Genomic DNA, 18,218 nt, shown 5'->3' with positions numbered 1-18,218 from the left:
CGGGTAGGACTACAATTCCCAGCATGCCTCGGTGGAAGGGACGACGACGACTCCCGGGGCCCTCCACCGCGGCAAGAGCCAGCTGCCTAACGGGCTCTGCTCTCCTGCCCACTCGCCTCTACAGCCGGCGCGGCCGAAACCCGAGCGCGACGGACGCAGTCCGGAGGGCCGCAGGGACAAGCTCCCCCTCTCGGTCCATCCAACCGCTGCTCGGAGCTTGTACGCATGCGCATCACCCTCACCCCCCCCCCTTCCCCGGGCCCTGCGCATGTGAAATCACCTCGTCCGAATAATCGCGCAGACGCAGTCTCCCGATTTCTGGAGGCGCATGCGCAGTATTCCCTGTCCCCTCCCGATAGTGGCAGTTCCAAGTCGAGGCCCCCCACGCGCTGAGAAGTCTCCTCTCAACCGAGCTTGTGGTGAGGTGCGGGGCGGGTCCTATACGTGGCGCCTTGCTTCCCGATTGGGTGCCGGGCGTTCGGCTCGGGCGGCGATTGGCGGGCGCGGCGGCCCGCCGGCTAGGGTGTCGCCGCGGGCGCGGTGCAGCGGCGCTGTTCGGAGTGTGTCTCTCTTGTCTCCAGAAGGTTCCGCGCCGGGTCCTCTGCTCTGAGCCGCCGCCAGGATGATGGGCCAGCGCCCCGTGCTCGTGCTCAGTGAGTGTGAGGGCCGCGCCCCGCCCCGCCGCTGGGGTCCCCGACAGTGTGTCCCCCCGAAACCTCCCGCCCCTCCCCCCACCCCGGGGCCTCCCGAAACCTCCCGCCCCTCCCCCCACCCCGGGGCCTCCCGAAACCTCCCGCCCCTCCCCCCACCCCGGGGCCTCCCGGAACCTCCCGCCCCTCCCCCCACCCCGGGGCCTCCCGGAACCTCCCGCCCCTCCCCCCACCCCGGGGCCTCCCGGAACCTCCGCCCCTCCCCCCACCCCGGGGCCTCCCGGAACCTCCCGCCCCTCCCCCCACCCCGGGGCCTCCCGAAACCCCCCTCTGCACCTTCTCCCTGGGAACCCCGCCCCCCCCCCGCATGGGTCCTTCCTATCATCGTGTCCCCTGCTATCGGTCCCTCAGGCCCCCACCCCATGGGTCTCCCATAACCCCCCTTCCGCTTTCCATGGGTCCCCCCCATTTCCTTCCTCCCCCCCCCTTGTGTCCATACCCATCTTACATCTTCTCTCCTGAGGCATCTCCTCCGTACAGCTCTTCTCCCCCCCCCCGATCCGTACAGCTCTTCTCCCCCCCCCGATCCGTACAGCTCTTCTCCCCCCCCCGATCCGTACAGCTCTTCTCCCCCCCCCGATCCGTACAGCTCTTCTCCCCCCCCCGATCCGTACAGCTCTTCTCCCCCCCCCCCCGATCCGTACAGCTCTTCTCCCCCCCCCCGATCCGTACAGCTCTTCTCCCCCCCCCCCGATCCGTACAGCTCTTCTCCCCCCCCCCGATCCGTACAGCTCTTCTCCCCCCCCCCGATCCGTACAGCTCTTCTCCCCCCCCCCGATCCGTACAGCTCTTCTCCCCCCCCGATCCGTACAGCTCTTCTCCCCCCCCCCCCCGATCCGTACAGCTCTTCTCCCCCCCCCCCCGATCCGTACAGCTCTTCTCCCCCCCCCCCCGATCCGTACAGCTCTTCTCCCCCCCCCCGATCCGTACAGCTCTTCTCCCCCCCCCCGATCCGTACAGCTCTTCTCCCCCCCCCCGATCCGTACAGCTCTTCTCCCCCCCCCGATCCGTACAGCTCTTCTCCCCCCCCCCGATCCGTACAGCTCTTCTCCCCCCCCCCCCGATCCGTACAGCTCTTCTCCCCCCCCCCCCGATCCGTACAGCTCTTCTCCCCCCCCCCCCGATCCGTACAGCTCTTCTCCCCCCCCCCCCCGATCCGTACAGCTCTTCTCCCCCCCCCCCCCGATCCGTACAGCTCTTCTCCCCCCCCCCCGATCCGTACAGCTCTTCTCCCCCCCCCCCCGATCCGTACAGCTCTTCTCCCCCCCCCCCGATCCGTACAGCTCTTCTCCCCCCCCCCCCGATCCGTACAGCTCTTCTCCCCCCCCCCCGATCCGTACAGCTCTTCTCCCCCCCCCCCCGATCCGTACAGCTCTTCTCCCCCCCCCCCCGATCCGTACAGCTCTTCTCCCCCCCCCCCCGATCCGTACAGCTCTTCTCCCCCCCCCCGATCCGTACAGCTCTTCTCCCCCCCCCCCCGATCCGTACAGCTCTTCTCCCCCCCCCCCGATCCGTACAGCTCTTCTCCCCCCCCCCCGATCCGTACAGCTCTTCTCCCCCCCCCCGATCCGTACAGCTCTTCTCCCCCCCCCCGATCCGTACAGCTCTTCTCCCCCCCCCCGATCCGTACAGCTCTTCTCCCCCCCCCCCGATCCGTACAGCTCTTCTCCCCCCCCCCCGATCCGTACAGCTCTTCTCCCCCCCCCCCCGATCCGTACAGCTCTTCTCCCCCCCCCCCGATCCGTACAGCTCTTCTCCCCCCCCCCCGATCCGTACAGCTCTTCTCCCCCCCCCCCGATCCGTACAGCTCTTCTCCCCCCCCCCGATCCGTACAGCTCTTCTCCCCCCCCCCGATCCGTACAGCTCTTCTCCCCCCCCCCCGATCCGTACAGCTCTTCTCCCCCCCCCCCGATCCGTACAGCTCTTCTCCCCCCCCCCCGATCCGTACAGCTCTTCTCCCCCCCCCCCGATCCGTACAGCTCTTCTCCCCCCCCCCCGATCCGTACAGCTCTTCTCCCCCCCCCCCGATCCGTACAGCTCTTCTCCCCCCCCCCCCGATCCGTACAGCTCTTCTCCCCCCCCCCCGATCCGTACAGCTCTTCTCCCCCCCCCCCCCGATCCGTACAGCTCTTCTCCCCCCCCCCCGATCCGTACAGCTCTTCTCCCCCCCCCCCGATCCGTACAGCTCTTCTCCCCCCCCCCGATCCGTACAGCTCTTCTCCCCCCCCCCCCGATCCGTACAGCTCTTCTCCCCCCCCCCCCGATCCGTACAGCTCTTCTCCCCCCCCCCCCGATCCGTACAGCTCTTCTCCCCCCCCCCCGATCCGTACAGCTCTTCTCCCCCCCCCCCGATCCGTACAGCTCTTCTCCCCCCCCCCCGATCCGTACAGCTCTTCTCCCCCCCCCCCGATCCGTACAGCTCTTCTCCCCCCCCCCCGATCCGTACAGCTCTCCCCCGACCCCCCCCCGGCCCCGATCCGTACAGCTCCCCACACACACATTGGGCCCCCTCCCTACCCAGTTCTGCTCTCATTGGGGTCACCCCCTCTTTTGGGATTCCTTCCCCTTTGGGTCTCCATTGTTCCTCCTGTTTCTTGGGTAACCTCCCAAATTTCTCCCCCAATCTTGTATTACCCCTATGTATTCCCCACCCATTTCTTCTTGTTTTACAGCCTCGCTTCTCATGTGTCCCATCAGTTTGGTGGTGCTCTCCAATTTTGGTCTTTCCTATATTAGGTGCCCTGTATATTCCTCTCCCACCTTGGGGTCACACTTTTTGTAGTCCTCTACATTGGCATTTCTTCCTATTTGGGTTCCCCCTTCTCATCCCCTTTGGGGATCCTCTTTTGTAGCCCTCTTATATTGAGTTTATTTCTGTTTTTGGAGTCCCTCCTAGTATTGGGGGCAGGAGTTTTCACTCCTCCCTTCCCGTTATTTCACTCCACTTTTGTTTCTTCCCCTCTCCACAAAACGATACCTTGCTTATCCAAACTGGGTTTATAATAAAGAAATGACATCACATTTAATATGGGTGGGGTTTCTTTGGGGCAGACCCTTGTGACAGGAAATCACCTAATGTGGGTGTTAGTCTCAGTTATGGGTATAGTTAATACACACTATTTTATGTATGGCAGGTTATGGGTCATTGAGGTGCAGTATGGAGACTTAACATTTATAATGTTGTACCTATTATAGTGCTGAAGAAAAACTTCTTAAAACAATAATTTTTCAGAGCACCATAAAGTTACTATGTAGCAATTTTATAGTAGATTCTCAGGAATATTGACTCACTTGAACGTTGAGTACTATTGGCCCTCTTTTGGTGACAAGTCAAGACATCTTATATATTGCCTTATTTGGAAACATACTTTCTATTCATGAGACTTAGGTAATGGAGAAGAACTTAGAAATCTTTAATTTTGCTATTTGATATTCTTTTAAATTAAGAGGGGAAGTTGGCATAATTTTATTCTAGTGGCTGTACCTCTTGGGTACTCTCTTATTTAAATGCATGGCTCCATTTAGAGTTGGCCATAATTCATGTGCACATCAGTAAGATTACATCATTGATATGTTGTCCGTATTGCCTCCTCAACATTGGGTTTCCCATTAAGAGCTCATAAGATCAGTTATATTCATGCTGATGCTGTTTTTTGTTTTCTGCATGCCGTAGGTCAAAATACAAAACGTGAATCTGGAAGGAAGGTTCAGATTGGAAACATCAGTGCTGCTAAGGTACTGTTTTATGCTACCAAGTATGTTAGTGAACTAGAAATCAAAAGGGGGCAAATGCAGCATAATGAACTTGGAACATTTTTAGCAGGTCCTTTGATTTCCTGTAGTGCGCTTGTTGATATTTCTTTACACATCTCAAATGAAGAAATGCCGATCACTCCCTTGCTCTGCTAAAATAACAGGTGCAATTGACTAGAACAACTTTTTAGTCTAGTGATGACAGTGTAAATAAAAAAAAAAGTAAAAGAAAAGTTAAACTTCAATCCAGAACACTGCATAAGTCTGAACCTTGACACGTTATTTAGCAAGTAGTGTGGGGTGATGTCTGAGAAGATGATTGTTAAAATATTGTGTCTGATGTCTGAATAGATGCAGCTGTTGTTTTAACCTTTAAACTGTATTGTCATGCCTAATTAAATCTTACTCTTGCTGCATCCAAGGAACTGCAAAATCATTGGGTCGCTTATGTTAATTACAAGATCTGCATTTTCTGTGTAGTTTGGAGGGATTATTCAAGTGCATTTAGAATTTTGAAGCACTAAATGTGGTGTTATGAAACCCTGACTGCTGGACTCAGGGGATTAAAGGAAGACAATTTAAAGTCAGAATGAGTAGCCTCGTATTTTAGAGTGCAGGGCAAAAATGGAAACATTAGACGAAGTCTGAATCAGTTCAGTTCTTCAGTGTTATTTACATACAGTTCAAAAGTAGAAACCACACACCTAATTCTTATTGCAACATGCACAGTGTGATTAGGAATTCGTAACCTCATGTGTGATGTCTAAGTAATGTGTGGCTATTTAAGTCCTATCTATTTCTTTGTAAAGAGTTTTATACTGGTATATAAAAGGCGCTCTGTACCATCAAACTCTAGTATATTATGTAACTACCTCAGTAGTGACTAATTGCATGTATGTATTGAAACATTTCATGGGACGATGCACAAAGAAGCAACCTTCATAGCCAAGGGTCCACCTAGTTCATTGTCCACCTAGTTCATTGTCTTTTCACAAGGGACAGTTTATGTATTAGATATCTATGGGCAGTGTCTTCCTACCCTTAGGATTGCTTATATTTTTCAGCAATTAATATCATAGTATTAAATCATGCAGGACAACAGTTTTGTCCAGCGCAATATCTGGCTTTAAACTAAAGTGTGTGCCATCTCTATATATGCTTTCCCTTCTACGTATACATCAAATGTTGCATAACTAGTACTATTATAGTTATATTAGAAATAGGAGTTTCAGATCTTTCCTGTTCATGTTTAACTCTTGATGCTGTCAGAATATATTGTCACTGAGCTTTAACACACAAAGTTTATGCTTAGTGGCAAAGAGGTCTGGTAGTAAGAGGTTAATGAAGTGAGGCAGTACAGACTAGGATTGAATTTTCTCTCACCCACACTCTAAATATTAACACAGGTCATTGTTTGGTATAAAAACTAGGACATTCAGCTTAGTAGCCTATCACTTGATATTTTCTCTTCCCCTTCTCGTGAGCTTTGCTTTAAAAAAGAAAAAAAAAGGGGGTGGTGGGGGAGAGAACGTACATTAGTTCTGAAAACTCCTGTATCATCTCATTTTTCGTCTTTCATTTTAGACCATTGCTGACATTATCCGAACATGTTTGGGACCAAGAGCTATGATGAAGGTAAGAACTTTTGTTGTAGTCTTTGCATTAGAAATGCTGGGTATCTTAAAGATCAATCTAAATACTGTTTCTCTTCTCTAATGTAGATGCTTCTGGATCCAATGGGTGGAATTGTGATGACCAATGATGGTAATGCTATTCTTAGAGAAGTGAGTATTCCGTTTTGATACCTTTTCCTTAAGCAGGTACTCAATGATTTCCACATTAAGTTGCCAATGTACATGTTCTAGAGTTGTCCAAATAACCGCAAATAATCATATATAGCCCTTATATAGTATTTAAAAACAGTATCCTCCCGCCCCAGACAGAGGATGGACAATGAACTTGTTGAGTTCTTGTCGCTACTAAGGTTTCAGAGTGGTAGCCATGTTAGTCTGTATCAGCGAAAAGAACAAGGAGTACTTGTAGCACCTTAGAGACGAACAAATTTATTTGGGCATAAGCTTTCAGGGGCTAAAACCCACTTCATCAGATGCATGCAGTGGAAAATGCAGTAGGCCTACAGAACCACTTATAGTCTCATTCATGGTACATAAATGTGTTTCAGGGTATATGCATATGATAAAATTCATATACATGTAACTTGTACAGATTTCCCTCTGGAGCTTATGTTACCTTGCAACTGATAAATATTTAGTTGTCTTAAATTAAAAACCACAATAAATGTTAATATTTGAAATTCAGGTCCCATTACATCATTTCTGTTTTACTGTGGTTGGCCAAGGGGGTAAGTTTCAGTAGAGCTAATGAATGAGAAATATTTATTCAAAAATATGTTGGTGGCAAAAAACAAACCCCCAAATCAAGCCCACAACTCTGTAAAATCCTTATGCAGTAGATTCTGCTTAATAGCAACCCTGTTCATACGTTTCCTGTAATAGAAATGTTTTACCTAGAACCAGTGCTGTCCAATTGACTACAGTGTTAATTGGTCTGGATATTTGCAACAGGCTTGCCATTTATTAGCACCTTTTTTTGCCATGGTGGCCTGTGGCACCCCCATTCCATGCATCAAGTATCAGGGGAAAGCTGTGTTAGTCTGTATCCACAAAAACAACAAGGAGTCCGGTGGCACCTTAAAGACTAACAGATTTATTTGGGCATAAGCTTTCATGGGTAAAAAAACACTTCTTCAGATGCATGGAGTGAAAATTACAGATGCAGGCATTATATATTGACATATGAAGAGAGGGGCGTTACCTCACAAGCGGAGAACCAGTGTTGACAGGGCCAATTCAATCAGGGTGGATGTAGTTCACTTCCAATAATTGAGGAGGAGGTGTCAATTCTAGGAGAGGCAAAGCTGCTTTTTCCACTCCATGTGGAAAGCCTAGCTGCTGGCAGATTTGCAGGACTGTAGCCAGGGACAGAAGTGCTTGGATGTGCAAAACCTGGGCCCCAGGTACGCTGTGGGCAGGTCAGCAGTAGAGAGGGGGCCTGCTGCCCAGACGTCTGAGCTTTCCATGGGGAGTGAGAGCACTGGGGCCCTGTGGGGCTGCATGGCACCTCTCCCTGCTGTCTCCAGGCTGCATCCTGTTCTGACATCAGGTACTCTGCAGCCCCAGTGCTTCCTTCCCTGGCTGCAGCCCTAGAAGGAAGCGTAGAGAAGCGCTGAACACTGGCCATAGGCACGTTTGTGTTGCTACTGTCAGTGAAGGCATGTCCCAGTGCTCATTCTTATTAGCGACTGCTGGTTAGTGGCAACTTTTAGCCGTCCACTGAGAGGTTGCTAAGTGAAATCTGCTGTACAAAGCTGTACAAAGACCTTCCCTCACAGAGCCCATGAAATTAGAAGCTTGAAGTAATACAGGACATGGAGGATTATTGCAAATGGCGCTCTGTACAAGAAGAGTTGGACTCTGAGATCAGTTATGCCCAGTGAATTTGACAGAAATTGGGGATAAGAAGGTTCATATTTAATTCATTTCCTTTCCCTGGCATGAGGAAGAGTCTTATGTGACAGAGGAATTACAATTGCTAATTTTGCAGTTAAATTCTCTTAAGTGCACATATGTCCCCAAGAGTAGAATTTGTCTCATTGTCTGAATTTTGTCTGTGTCATTATGACACTAATTTATTTAGTGCAGACTGTGGTAGGTGTTTTACTGACATGTTAGAGGCAAGGTCCCTGGCCTGGAACATTTACAATTTGTATAATTCCTATTAAATACTGAAAACTGACATTTTTACGACTGACACCCTACAGTACACATTTTCCTTTTCAATTAGAATAGAAGTAAGTCAACTTTACACAGTTCTATTGGTTTATTTGCTTGGGATGAGTAAAATATCATTAGTTGATTTTCATTATCCTTGCTTAACACAAGGTTATTTTGCACTTGGGGTAATACATTTTCATAATGGTTTTGCAAGGCTGGTGTAACTTCCACATTAATTTATTGTTATAATTGTGTGTTGCGTGCATCACTGGCTACTGGCTTTCACCAACTGAGGCCTTCAGAAAGAGAGAGAGACACCGACCATTGCTGTCTTTCCGCACAAATATTTTTTTTAAGTATCGAGAATATTCCTAGTGCCTAAAAATCTACTGGAGATGTGACATAAATAACATTTTATCTTCTGCCTCAGTATTGGGAAGAAAATTTCTTTGCCAAGATGGGGTGAGACCTCTTTCCATGTTCACAACTGACTTCAAATTTTCCACTCCCGCTAAATGTGAACAAGTACCTTGCATTCCAGACCAAGTGTTCCCATTTTATTTTCTTCCTTGCAGATTCAGGTCCAGCACCCGGCTGCAAAATCCATGATTGAGATCAGCCGTACTCAGGATGAAGAGGTTGGAGATGGGACCACATCCGTAATTATCCTCGGTGAGGACATGCTTTAAATGAAGGAGGGGTTGCAGCTAAAGTTTGTTGAGGTTTGGTTAATACATCTATGGCAAAGCGATATTCATTTTAACATTCACATTGATGCTCTTCTGTTTCTGAGATATTGACAAATGCTGACTCATTAATGATGAGCCACTTTTTCTAGGCCTGGCTTCTGTCTTTGGCAAGCAAATTTGAAACATTGTACTACTTGCCCTGTGGATTGAAGGATGGCTAAGGGCTAAGCATTTTGCTTTTGTGCACCAGTTTTCTGTGATTTGGCACTGGGGAGTTACTATCTAAGGGGCACCTCCTTCTCTCTCCCTCCGCCCCAATATGTTTCCAAGCATTGCAGCCTCTTAAAATTTTCTTTCCTCGTTTGCGCACTGGGTTTCTGAGAGTCTTACCAAGGAACCCACACCCCACATTTACTCATGGGGATGCAGGGTGAATGCTCAGAGCATCCCTTAACAGTTTTATGCTAAGGAAAGCATAAATATGTTTTTTTATCACCAAGATGAGCTAGGCCATTTACATACAAGTAAAGGTATGTTGACACAGGAAAAAACGACAACAAAACCATGACAGTGAGTCTGAGCCCAGGTCAACTGAGTTGGGCTTGTGCTGCAGGGCTAAAAATACCAGTGTACATGCTTTGAGAGCCTCCCCTCCCACCAGGTTTCAGAGGCCGGGCTCCAGCCTCAGCCTAGATGTCTTCACTGCGATTTTTTCATCCCACAGCACAAGCCCCACAAGCCTGAGTCAGTTGACTTGGGCTCCGAGACTCATTGCCACTGGTCGTCTTTAGCTGAAGACAATTCCCTGTCCTCAAGAGTTTATATTCTAGTTTAAGCAAATGATCATGATTAAATATAGAAGAGATGTGTTGGCGATTACAAGGCTCCTAGAATAGGTAGCAGGTGCTTTAGGTATCCCTTATTTGATGTGCCAACAGTTCCCACTAACTTGTCTTTGTTTTTTGTTTAGCTGGAGAGATGTTGGCTGTTGCCGAGCACTTCCTAGAACAGCAGATGCATCCAACTGTGATCATTGGTGCTTATCGTAAAGCTCTGGATGATATGATCAGCACTTTGAACAAAATCAGGTGAGCAGTGCTGTTTGGAGTTGGCGTTATTTCTCTGTGCAATTCTGGGCAAAGATGAAACTCTGGTGATTCAGCCCAGCAAAGTGTAACTCAGATGGAGGTCTAGAAACCAGTTTGTATAGCCACACAAGTTAGCAGTGTCAACCGTGATAAAGTAAACCTAGTTCTCATGGCTCTATTTGGGAGAGAGGATGTTCTAAAAGAGTATTTCTGTGTTGCAGTCTGTTAATTATCATTGTACATTGAATAGATATTTGAATGGAGGTACCTCGAGGCTGTTGTCTCTGAGCAGACCCACAGTAATTTGCTTATTGCTAAGCAAGTCTGATCTTTAACCATCTTTCAGTGTGAGGAAGATCACTTCCAATAGGGAATAGTCTTGCAATTTCAGAGAGCTGGTCTGGGTTATTTAATAAATCTTTTCCTTCTGTACTGTGAATAATATCCCATGTGCTGTTTGTTGTTCCTTGCTCTAGCACTCCAGTTGACGTGAACAACAGAGAGATGATGCTGAATATAATAAAGAGTGCTATAAACACCAAGGCAATAAGCCACTGGTCTGACTTGGCCTGCGGCATTGCTCTTGATGCTGTCAAGACTGTGGAGTTTGAGGAAAATGGCAGAAAGGAAATTGACATCAAGAATTATGCAAAAGTAGAAAAGGTAAGTATGCTTTGGACTCTCAGTTGTTTCTGTATCTCTCGCACTAATGGCAGAGCAACTTTCTGAAGCTACAATGTATGCTCTGTGTGTGTACAGCACATTCCATTACTGGGGCTACTCAGCAGTACAGTAATGTAAATACTAAACAATATTAATGTAGGACCTTGTGGGAAAGGTTTTGTATTCTACTGCTGCTAAGTCAACAGGAACTCAGTCCTTGGGAATATTTTATACTTTGTGCAATCATCTTTGATGCTGTGGCACAATGAAGGGAATGGAGTTGGGGAAGGAATTAATTTCGAGGTTTTAGAAACCAGGTTCGCCAAATGAAAAAAAGTAATATTGATGGGAGAGGGGAATATCTGATTTTTCAGACTTTCAGACAAGAAAGTATCAGCAACAGTGGAATGTAAGTAGTCCCTGTGTAGTACCTGAGAAAACATGTACTAATAGTTTAAGCCAGTTTGCAGTCGTTACCCTAGATCGGTCTTCCATGACCTGAACAAGTCATAAGTAGTTAGGACAGACTGCACATTGTGTTTTCAGTACTGAAACTAAGTACAGTTTTAAGCCCATTCATTTGATTTCAAAAGTACAGACACACATTTTCATGGGATAGACTTCTGAGAGCTTTCCTTTCTGCTCATACGCTTATAGGCTTGTGCTCTTATAAACTAATTCTTAAAAATAAAGGCATTGGAACCAGTATTCAGCCATGTAGAGAGGAGAACTTATCATCTAGTGGTTAGAGCACTGGGGCTCCTATGTTCTACTCCTGGCTGTGCCACTGAGTTTTGTGGCCTGAGGCAGGTCACATGACCACTTTGTGCATCCGTTCCCTGATCCATATGATGGGGATAACTACTTCAGAGGAGACCAGTGATGCTAATGTGTTTGAAAGGTACTATTGGAAAAGGAGAAGTCTTATTTTGGAATTCAGTTTTCAAAAGTGTCTGTCTAAAATTAGGCATCCAAGTGTAAAAACTTAGCCTGTAGTACTGTACAGTGGAAAAGGACAGCAATAAAAACTAGAAGCCACACGTTGGTTCCAAGAATGCTGTGGGATTGTAAAAGGGGTAATCAAAGTGTGTCAAAACATAGTGTGCAAAAGGAATGGTGAAGAAATAGGGTTAAAACTTAGACAACTGGAGCCAGCTTTACAAAAATATTTGGGCTCCTTGGGAGGGGATTTATGAAAGCACCTGAGTAGGTTCAGTGCCTAACTCCCATAAAGAATCGGTGGGAGTCAGGTGTCCAACCTGTGTAAGCACTTTTGTAAATTTGTAGGAACCTACTAAGTGTCTAAATACCTTTGGGTATCTCTCGCCAGCCTTCTAAAGGGCCTTACAATTTGTTTGAGGCAACTAATTCCTCCTTAAGTATAAACTGGTTTGTTTGTTGTAACTTTAAAAATAAATTTGTGCTAGAGATTAAAATCTGCCAAATCTGTATTCGTTTTCCAGTCAACTGGAGAGTTACTTGTCTTCTCATTTGCTTTGATAACTCTCACCTATGCCCTGCATGTGTCTGTCAGATTCCAGGTGGCATAATCGAAGACTCTTGTGTCTTGCGTGGAATCATGGTAAACAAAGATGTAACTCACCCAAGGATGCGTCGCTATATCAAGAATCCACGCATTTTGCTTCTGGACTGTTCGCTGGAGTACAAGAAAGGAGAGAGCCAGGTAAGGCAGGTCTTGTGTAAAGATGTCTGCAGTTCTTTGTATGATGCTAGTGAAAAGAGCCAACAATGCCATTATTGGCAAGGGGTTTTGAATGTTTTCTTCTGCTTCTTGAGGGTTTGTTGCAGCTCGAGACTTGCATAGAGCCGGGTATGAGTAAAATATACGTAGAAACACTTCCCCATTCTAATTAACAGTGAAATACTCTGGTGCTACACTAATGGCAGGATATTACACCAAGGCTTACTCATCGGATCAACGGCTTTCATTGTGTACTACTGATTCCTTTCACCTCTTCTCTGTTCAGTCTGTGTTAGCACCAGTTGAACGGACAAGAAAAATGGAGTATGATTGTTTTAAGGGACATGCATTTATGTTAAAACCTTGTAGAAAGAGACTAAGCCTCTTAAACCTCTTTCTATGCAGACTGATATTGAAATTACCCGTGAGGAAGACTTTGCACGCATCCTGCAAATGGAGGAAGAATACATTCAGCAAATCTGTGAGGACTTGATAAGGGTCAAACCGGATCTCATCATCACAGAGAAAGGAATCTCTGGTAATGTATATGATTGAGTGTAGTGGTGGACAAATATAACTGTAGTTGTGTTTCAACATGATCCTTTAGTGTTAACAAGTGAGAGAGTGGTAACGAGTTCTGAATATTGCCTTTCAGAGAGCAAATATTAAAGCAGGCTCTTAGATTTATGCAGTGCTAAAGATCCTCTCACTTTGTAGACTGCCAGGGTGGGTGGGGTAAAAGTTAAATCTCCAATTTGTTAATTTTTCTGGATGTGTAGCTTGCTTAGGGTCATTACCACTCTCCCCCTCTACGCATACTTATTGGGAAGCTTGCAATCCCACTGGTTACGGTCCATCAGATGTTGCTATACTTATCCAGTAGGATGCATAGTCTGTATGATTTTATTTTAAGCTGATGGCTGACCCCTATGATTCCAGTGACTTCTGTGGATGCTAGCTTTTCTCAGGGTTTGACCCATAGTTTGGTCATGTATTTAACACTGTTGAGAACAAGAACCTAGCAGAACACAAAGGAGCTGGGTCTGGAATGTCTAATATCATTTTATCCAAGCAGCACTGGAACGTTTTTTCTTTGCTGATGGTTTAGGAGAAGTGTTGAGTACCAGGTTCTTTTATTCCATAATCCTTGGTGTAGGTTCCAGAGTGGTGATAAATTTTAAACCAAACCTACTTATCATCAGCTGTAGAAACTCAGTCTTTGTGGTGACTCTTCTATGTAAAATAACTTATCTGCAAACTTGGTTTCAGACTTGGCCCAGCACTACCTGATGAGAGCCAACATTACAGCTATCCGCAGGGTGAGGAAAACAGACAACAACAGAATCGCCAGGTGAACAGACCTTAATTGTTGAGAGCCACGTTGCGCAGCCCTCACGCGCGTTGACACACGGGCATAGCACAGTTGATTTCAACGGGACTCTTGCTGTTACCTCAGTCCCTCCATGCAGCTCTCCCTTATTTGCGTGTTGCACTTCAGCTTACAAACTAGTCTGGACATTTAGGGCATGGACTGTGTGCTACACGTTTGTAGCACACCCAGCAGAGTGGGGCCCTGATCATATCTGGCCTCTCCACTCTACTGCAATCCAAACCACAGCGATGGATTTCTGTTTTGTTCCTTTGTGGTAGGGCCTGTGGAGCTCGCATTGTGAGTCGCACAGACGAGCTGCGTGACGAGGATGTGGGGACCGGAGCCAGGCTTTTTGAAGTTAAGAAAATAGGAGATGAGTATTTCACCTTCATCACAGATTGCAAAGACCCCAAGGCCTGCACTGTCATGCTGCGTGGAGCCAGCAAGGAAATCCTAGCAGTAAGTTATGGCATGATATACCTTCCCTTGATGCCAGGAGGCAGAGTTCCCTGTACAAATTGTACTGCTGGCAACAGGAGGGAGCATAAGCACTATCAAAGAAGTTTACTGATTCCATCATCATGGCATCTTTCTAATTGCCAGCAGCATTCCATTGCCATGCAGAGCCATCTTATGTGACAAGATTTACTGCTAGCAGGTATCTCTAAATTGTGAAATGGTGTGGAAAAATGGGAGAGTTGATGGTTTCCAAGGAATTCCAGCCTTAAACACTGCCTAGGGAAAGCAAAATCTATATTCCCCAGAGTAAACAATTGACCAGTGGACATCTTTGTGGATTTTAATAGCACTTCACCTATGACAGCTTCATCTGTGTAGCACCTTACATCAAGGATGTTAAAACACCTTTCAAATATATCCTTTATGCTAAAATAGTTTCATAGAGTTTAAGGACAGAAGGGACCATTTAGATCGGGGGTGGCCAACCTGTGGCTCCGGAGCCGCATGCGGCTCTTCAGAGGTTAATATGTGGCTTCTTGCATAGGCGCTGACTCCGGGGCTGGAGCTACAGACGCTAACTTTCCAGTGTGCTGGGGGGGGTGCTCACTGCTCAACCCCCTGCTCTGCCCCAGGCCCTGCCCCCACTCCATCCCTTCCCCCAAGTAGCCTGCCCCTTCCCCCACAGAGCCCTCCTGCACATGTGAAACAGCTTATTGCGGCGCGCTCGGGGGCTGGAGGGCGGGAGCTGATGGGGAGGGGAGGGCGGGGGGGTTGCTGATGTATTACTGTGGCTCTCTGGCAATGTACACTGGTAAATTCTAGGTCCTTCTCCAGCTCAGGTTGGCCACCCCGATTTAGGTCATCTAGTCTCGCTTCCTGTGTATCATAGGCCATTGAATTTCACCCTGTATTGAGCCCAAAAGCTTTTCAGTGCTCAAGGGCCAAAATGATGGTGTGGCTGGCATAAGGAGAGAACAAGTTGCCACCAATGCCCAAGGGCGCTGCAATGGCAGCGAATTGCATAGGTGAAGTAGGCCCAGGTGATCCCAACCACCCCCATGCTGCAGGGGAAGGAAACCCTCCCCCACCCTGCCCAAGGTGCATTCATGCCAATCTGATCTGGGTGCAAATTCCTTCCTGACCCCAAATCTGGCAAAGTGAGAAGTAAAATGAGGCACGTAATGGTCACCTGCCTTATCTAAGACCTACTGAACTAACTTGGTGGCTCCCAGATTTGGGAGTAGAACACAGATCTGCTGGTGCCTAATCCCATGCTTAAACCTGCAAGCCTTGCTGCCTCAGGTGAGAACTTGAAGCAGTATTGAGTGTTCTGTAAACAGGTAGCCATGTCATATTGGTGCAGATTTTAATACTGACCTTATTCCATGGTCCTGACTGTGTTCTGTAGCCTCTATCATGCTGCTGCTGCTTTTGGAGCCTGTTCTGCTTTAAATATGCAAACCTGTAAATCTATCACTTCTTTGCCTTTTTCTTTTTTTCGTAGGAGGTGGAACGCAACCTCCAGGATGCCATGCAGGTGTGTCGTAATGTCCTAGTAGATCCTCAGCTGGTGCCCGGAGGGGGCGCTGCAGAGATGGCTGTTTCTCATGCTTTGACAGAAAAGTCTAAAGTCCTGACAGGAGTGGAGCAGTGGCCCTACCGGGCAGTCGCCCAGGCTCTGGAAGTCATTCCAAGGACGCTGATTCAGAATTGTGGAGCCAGTACCATCCGCGTGCTGACCTCGCTAAGAGTAAGTCCATGGGACTCTAGCTGACGGGACAAACTTCTCCAAAGAGCGACTTACTATCAGCCTCTCTCTTTCAGCTATAAAATATATTTTCATCTTGGAAATCCTAGCTAGTTGTGTGCGTAGAAACAGCATGATGGATCGTTTGGTGGTGGTAGCATGTCAGATCATTGGGGACCTAGAGCTTTGTAACAGGTTTTTACAAATCCTAATACACAATCTCCAAGTAGTGTTCGTTAAATCAATTTCTGTGCAATGTTTGTACCCAGATATTGCAGCTTTGGCTAGTGCATGAGAACCTGAAAGTGAAACTGACTAGTCTGTTCACTGTCTAAACTGAGTGAATATGCCAAAATTAAGCAAATGGCATAGAAGATTTCATATTAAATTTTTAGTTTTATTTATACTTACTGTCAGATCTTACTAACATAGCTGGTGAGTTAATTTGTCATCGGTTGATTACTCTAAATCTAGTTAGTGTTTAGTGCCATTTCAGTGCTGGTCTCCATATAAATGAAACAGCTGTCCCTTTAAAACTTACACGTTTATAGTTAATCTTAATGATTCCTTGCTATTTGCATAGAAGACTGACTGAATGAATCAATGTTTCAGATTTCTTTCAGAAAGATGGGTTGGTTTGAGATCTTATTACCAATTTATTACAGGCAAAACACACTCAGGAAGGCAGTCAGACTTGGGGAGTAAATGGTGAGACTGGAGCCTTAGTGGACATGAAGGACCTGGGGATCTGGGAGCCTTTAGCTGTCAAATTACAGACCTACAAGACAGCTGTGGAGGTAAGGAAGCAACTGATGAGTGATTGTGTGTTGCTGACCCTTTGTGCTTGAGTGTCTAGAGCAGGAAATCGTGTGTGGGAAGGGAAGAAATTGCTACGGTGTCTCCATCCCTACAAGGTCGGTAGATATTATGGCCCGTGCAATCTATGGCTGGGTGTTGCCACAGACTCAGAGAAATCCAGGTCAAAGAACATACCTCTGGGATCTAGTTGATAGGACTGTGTGTACTGCACCGTGGTTGTGGTGAGGTGATTGGTTTGATCAAATGACCCTTTCCTCTCTTCCCCCACAGATTAAGATTTGAACATTTAGTAGAGTGGTGGTGTGTGGTAAATTAAGCCAGTTGTGCTCTCCCTTCCTGCACATCACCAGAAAATTTTAAATAGTTTCCCTATCAGCTTCGTCTCCCAGCCAAGTTCCAGAGTGTCTAAATGCCTTCCACCTAGTAACAGCAGGATTCAGTATTTTCAGTACTTCCCACCATATCATATTGCCGTGTGCTGTTTAAAGCAGCTACCATGTTCCACCGCAGAGGTGGCCGCATTGCCGTAAGGTGTGACTCTTGGGTTGGCTGTTGTTCTTCTGTGATACAAATGTTCAAGCTACCAAGAGCTGAAAGCAAAGGCTGCTGATCAGATTTAAAAGCGGGCATTGCAGCATTCAGTAGGGTGTCCCGCCCCGAATTGAGCACAGGTTTTTTTTACACCACCTCAAATTGGTTTAAGAATCAAATTAGTTAAATTGGTGGGAATACAATGTGCGCAAGCCCTAAGCGAAAGCTGGCTACCTCAGCAAGGTGCCCAAGCTGCAGCACGTCCTCTCCCTGACCCGGCCCTGGGATTTTTCTCCCCAGACTGCTGTCCTCCTGCTCCGTATCGATGACATTGTTTCGGGGCATAAGAAAAAGGGGGATGATCAAAACAGATCGCCTGGAGCTCCAGATGCAGCCCAGGAGTAAGAGGAGATTGAGGAACCATGCGTCTTGAACTACACTATGGAAACAGCCGAACAAAATTACTGCTGCATCTCCTCGGTCTGGGCCTGGGCCTGGACACAGTCTGAGTATTGAGTGTTAGTTTGCCTGAAGTCAGTGGGTGGGAGGGAAGGTACATGACTGTGGGGAACGGGCTACTGTCACATGTGCGTCCCTCTCCTGTTTGGAGACACTGACGCTTAATTTAAGTATATACTGTAACTTTTGCTGTTTGCTTCGACAATAAAACGTGTCACTCTGTTCAGTCCCTTGTGTCTATCTCTAACACGACTCACTAGCCTGGAGCTGCACGGTGGGGTGTTCGGTTAGCCATTTCCAGAGTGGGGACAACTAGTCCCAGGCAGGCCTCTTTCAGAAATCCTGTGTCTCATCCCTTAGCATGAAATCCTTCCTAATGCGCTAGTTCACTGGAATATCCCACTGTGCTGTTTCGTAGGAATGTCTATCATG

At 47.3% G+C, this 18,218-nt stretch overlaps 1 protein-coding gene across 1 annotated transcript; it reads left to right on the top strand.

Moving 5' to 3' along the window:
• The first annotated feature begins 373 nt into the window (after positions 1-373).
• CCT3 (chaperonin containing TCP1 subunit 3) lies at positions 374-18,008 on the top strand. Its single transcript, XM_073322496.2, has 14 exons — positions 374-653; positions 4,384-4,445; positions 6,048-6,098; positions 6,185-6,247; positions 8,833-8,929; positions 9,917-10,034; positions 10,511-10,697; positions 12,232-12,381; positions 12,805-12,937; positions 13,669-13,750; positions 14,050-14,230; positions 15,735-15,980; positions 16,643-16,774; positions 17,628-18,008. Exons 1-14 carry the CDS (start codon positions 623-625, stop codon positions 17,730-17,732), a joined length of 1,638 nt encoding a protein of 545 aa, XP_073178597.1. The 5' UTR covers positions 374-622; the 3' UTR covers positions 17,733-18,008.
• The last annotated feature ends 210 nt before the right edge of the window (positions 18,009-18,218 follow it).

This window comes from Lepidochelys kempii, chromosome 24, assembly GCF_965140285.1.
Source record: "Lepidochelys kempii isolate rLepKem1 chromosome 24, rLepKem1.hap1, whole genome shotgun sequence".
NCBI classification, from domain to species: domain Eukaryota; kingdom Metazoa; phylum Chordata; order Testudines; family Cheloniidae; genus Lepidochelys; species Lepidochelys kempii.
Note: the sequence above shows the minus strand (reverse complement) of the source record. Positions and strands in the feature narration are given on the sequence as shown.

What these genes read in the sequence shown, in the direction of transcription:
- CCT3 (XM_073322496.2), top strand. Translation starts at nt 623, where the DNA reads ATGATGGGCCAGCGCCCCGTGCTCGTGCTCA. An exon ending in AGCACTTTGAACAAAATCAG is followed by an intron (nt 10,035 to 10,510) that starts GTGAGCAGTGCT and finishes TCCTTGCTCTAG; the next exon opens with CACTCCAGTTGACGTGAACA. An exon ending in GACAACAACAGAATCGCCAG is followed by an intron (nt 13,751 to 14,049) that starts GTGAACAGACCT and finishes CCTTTGTGGTAG; the next exon opens with GGCCTGTGGAGCTCGCATTG.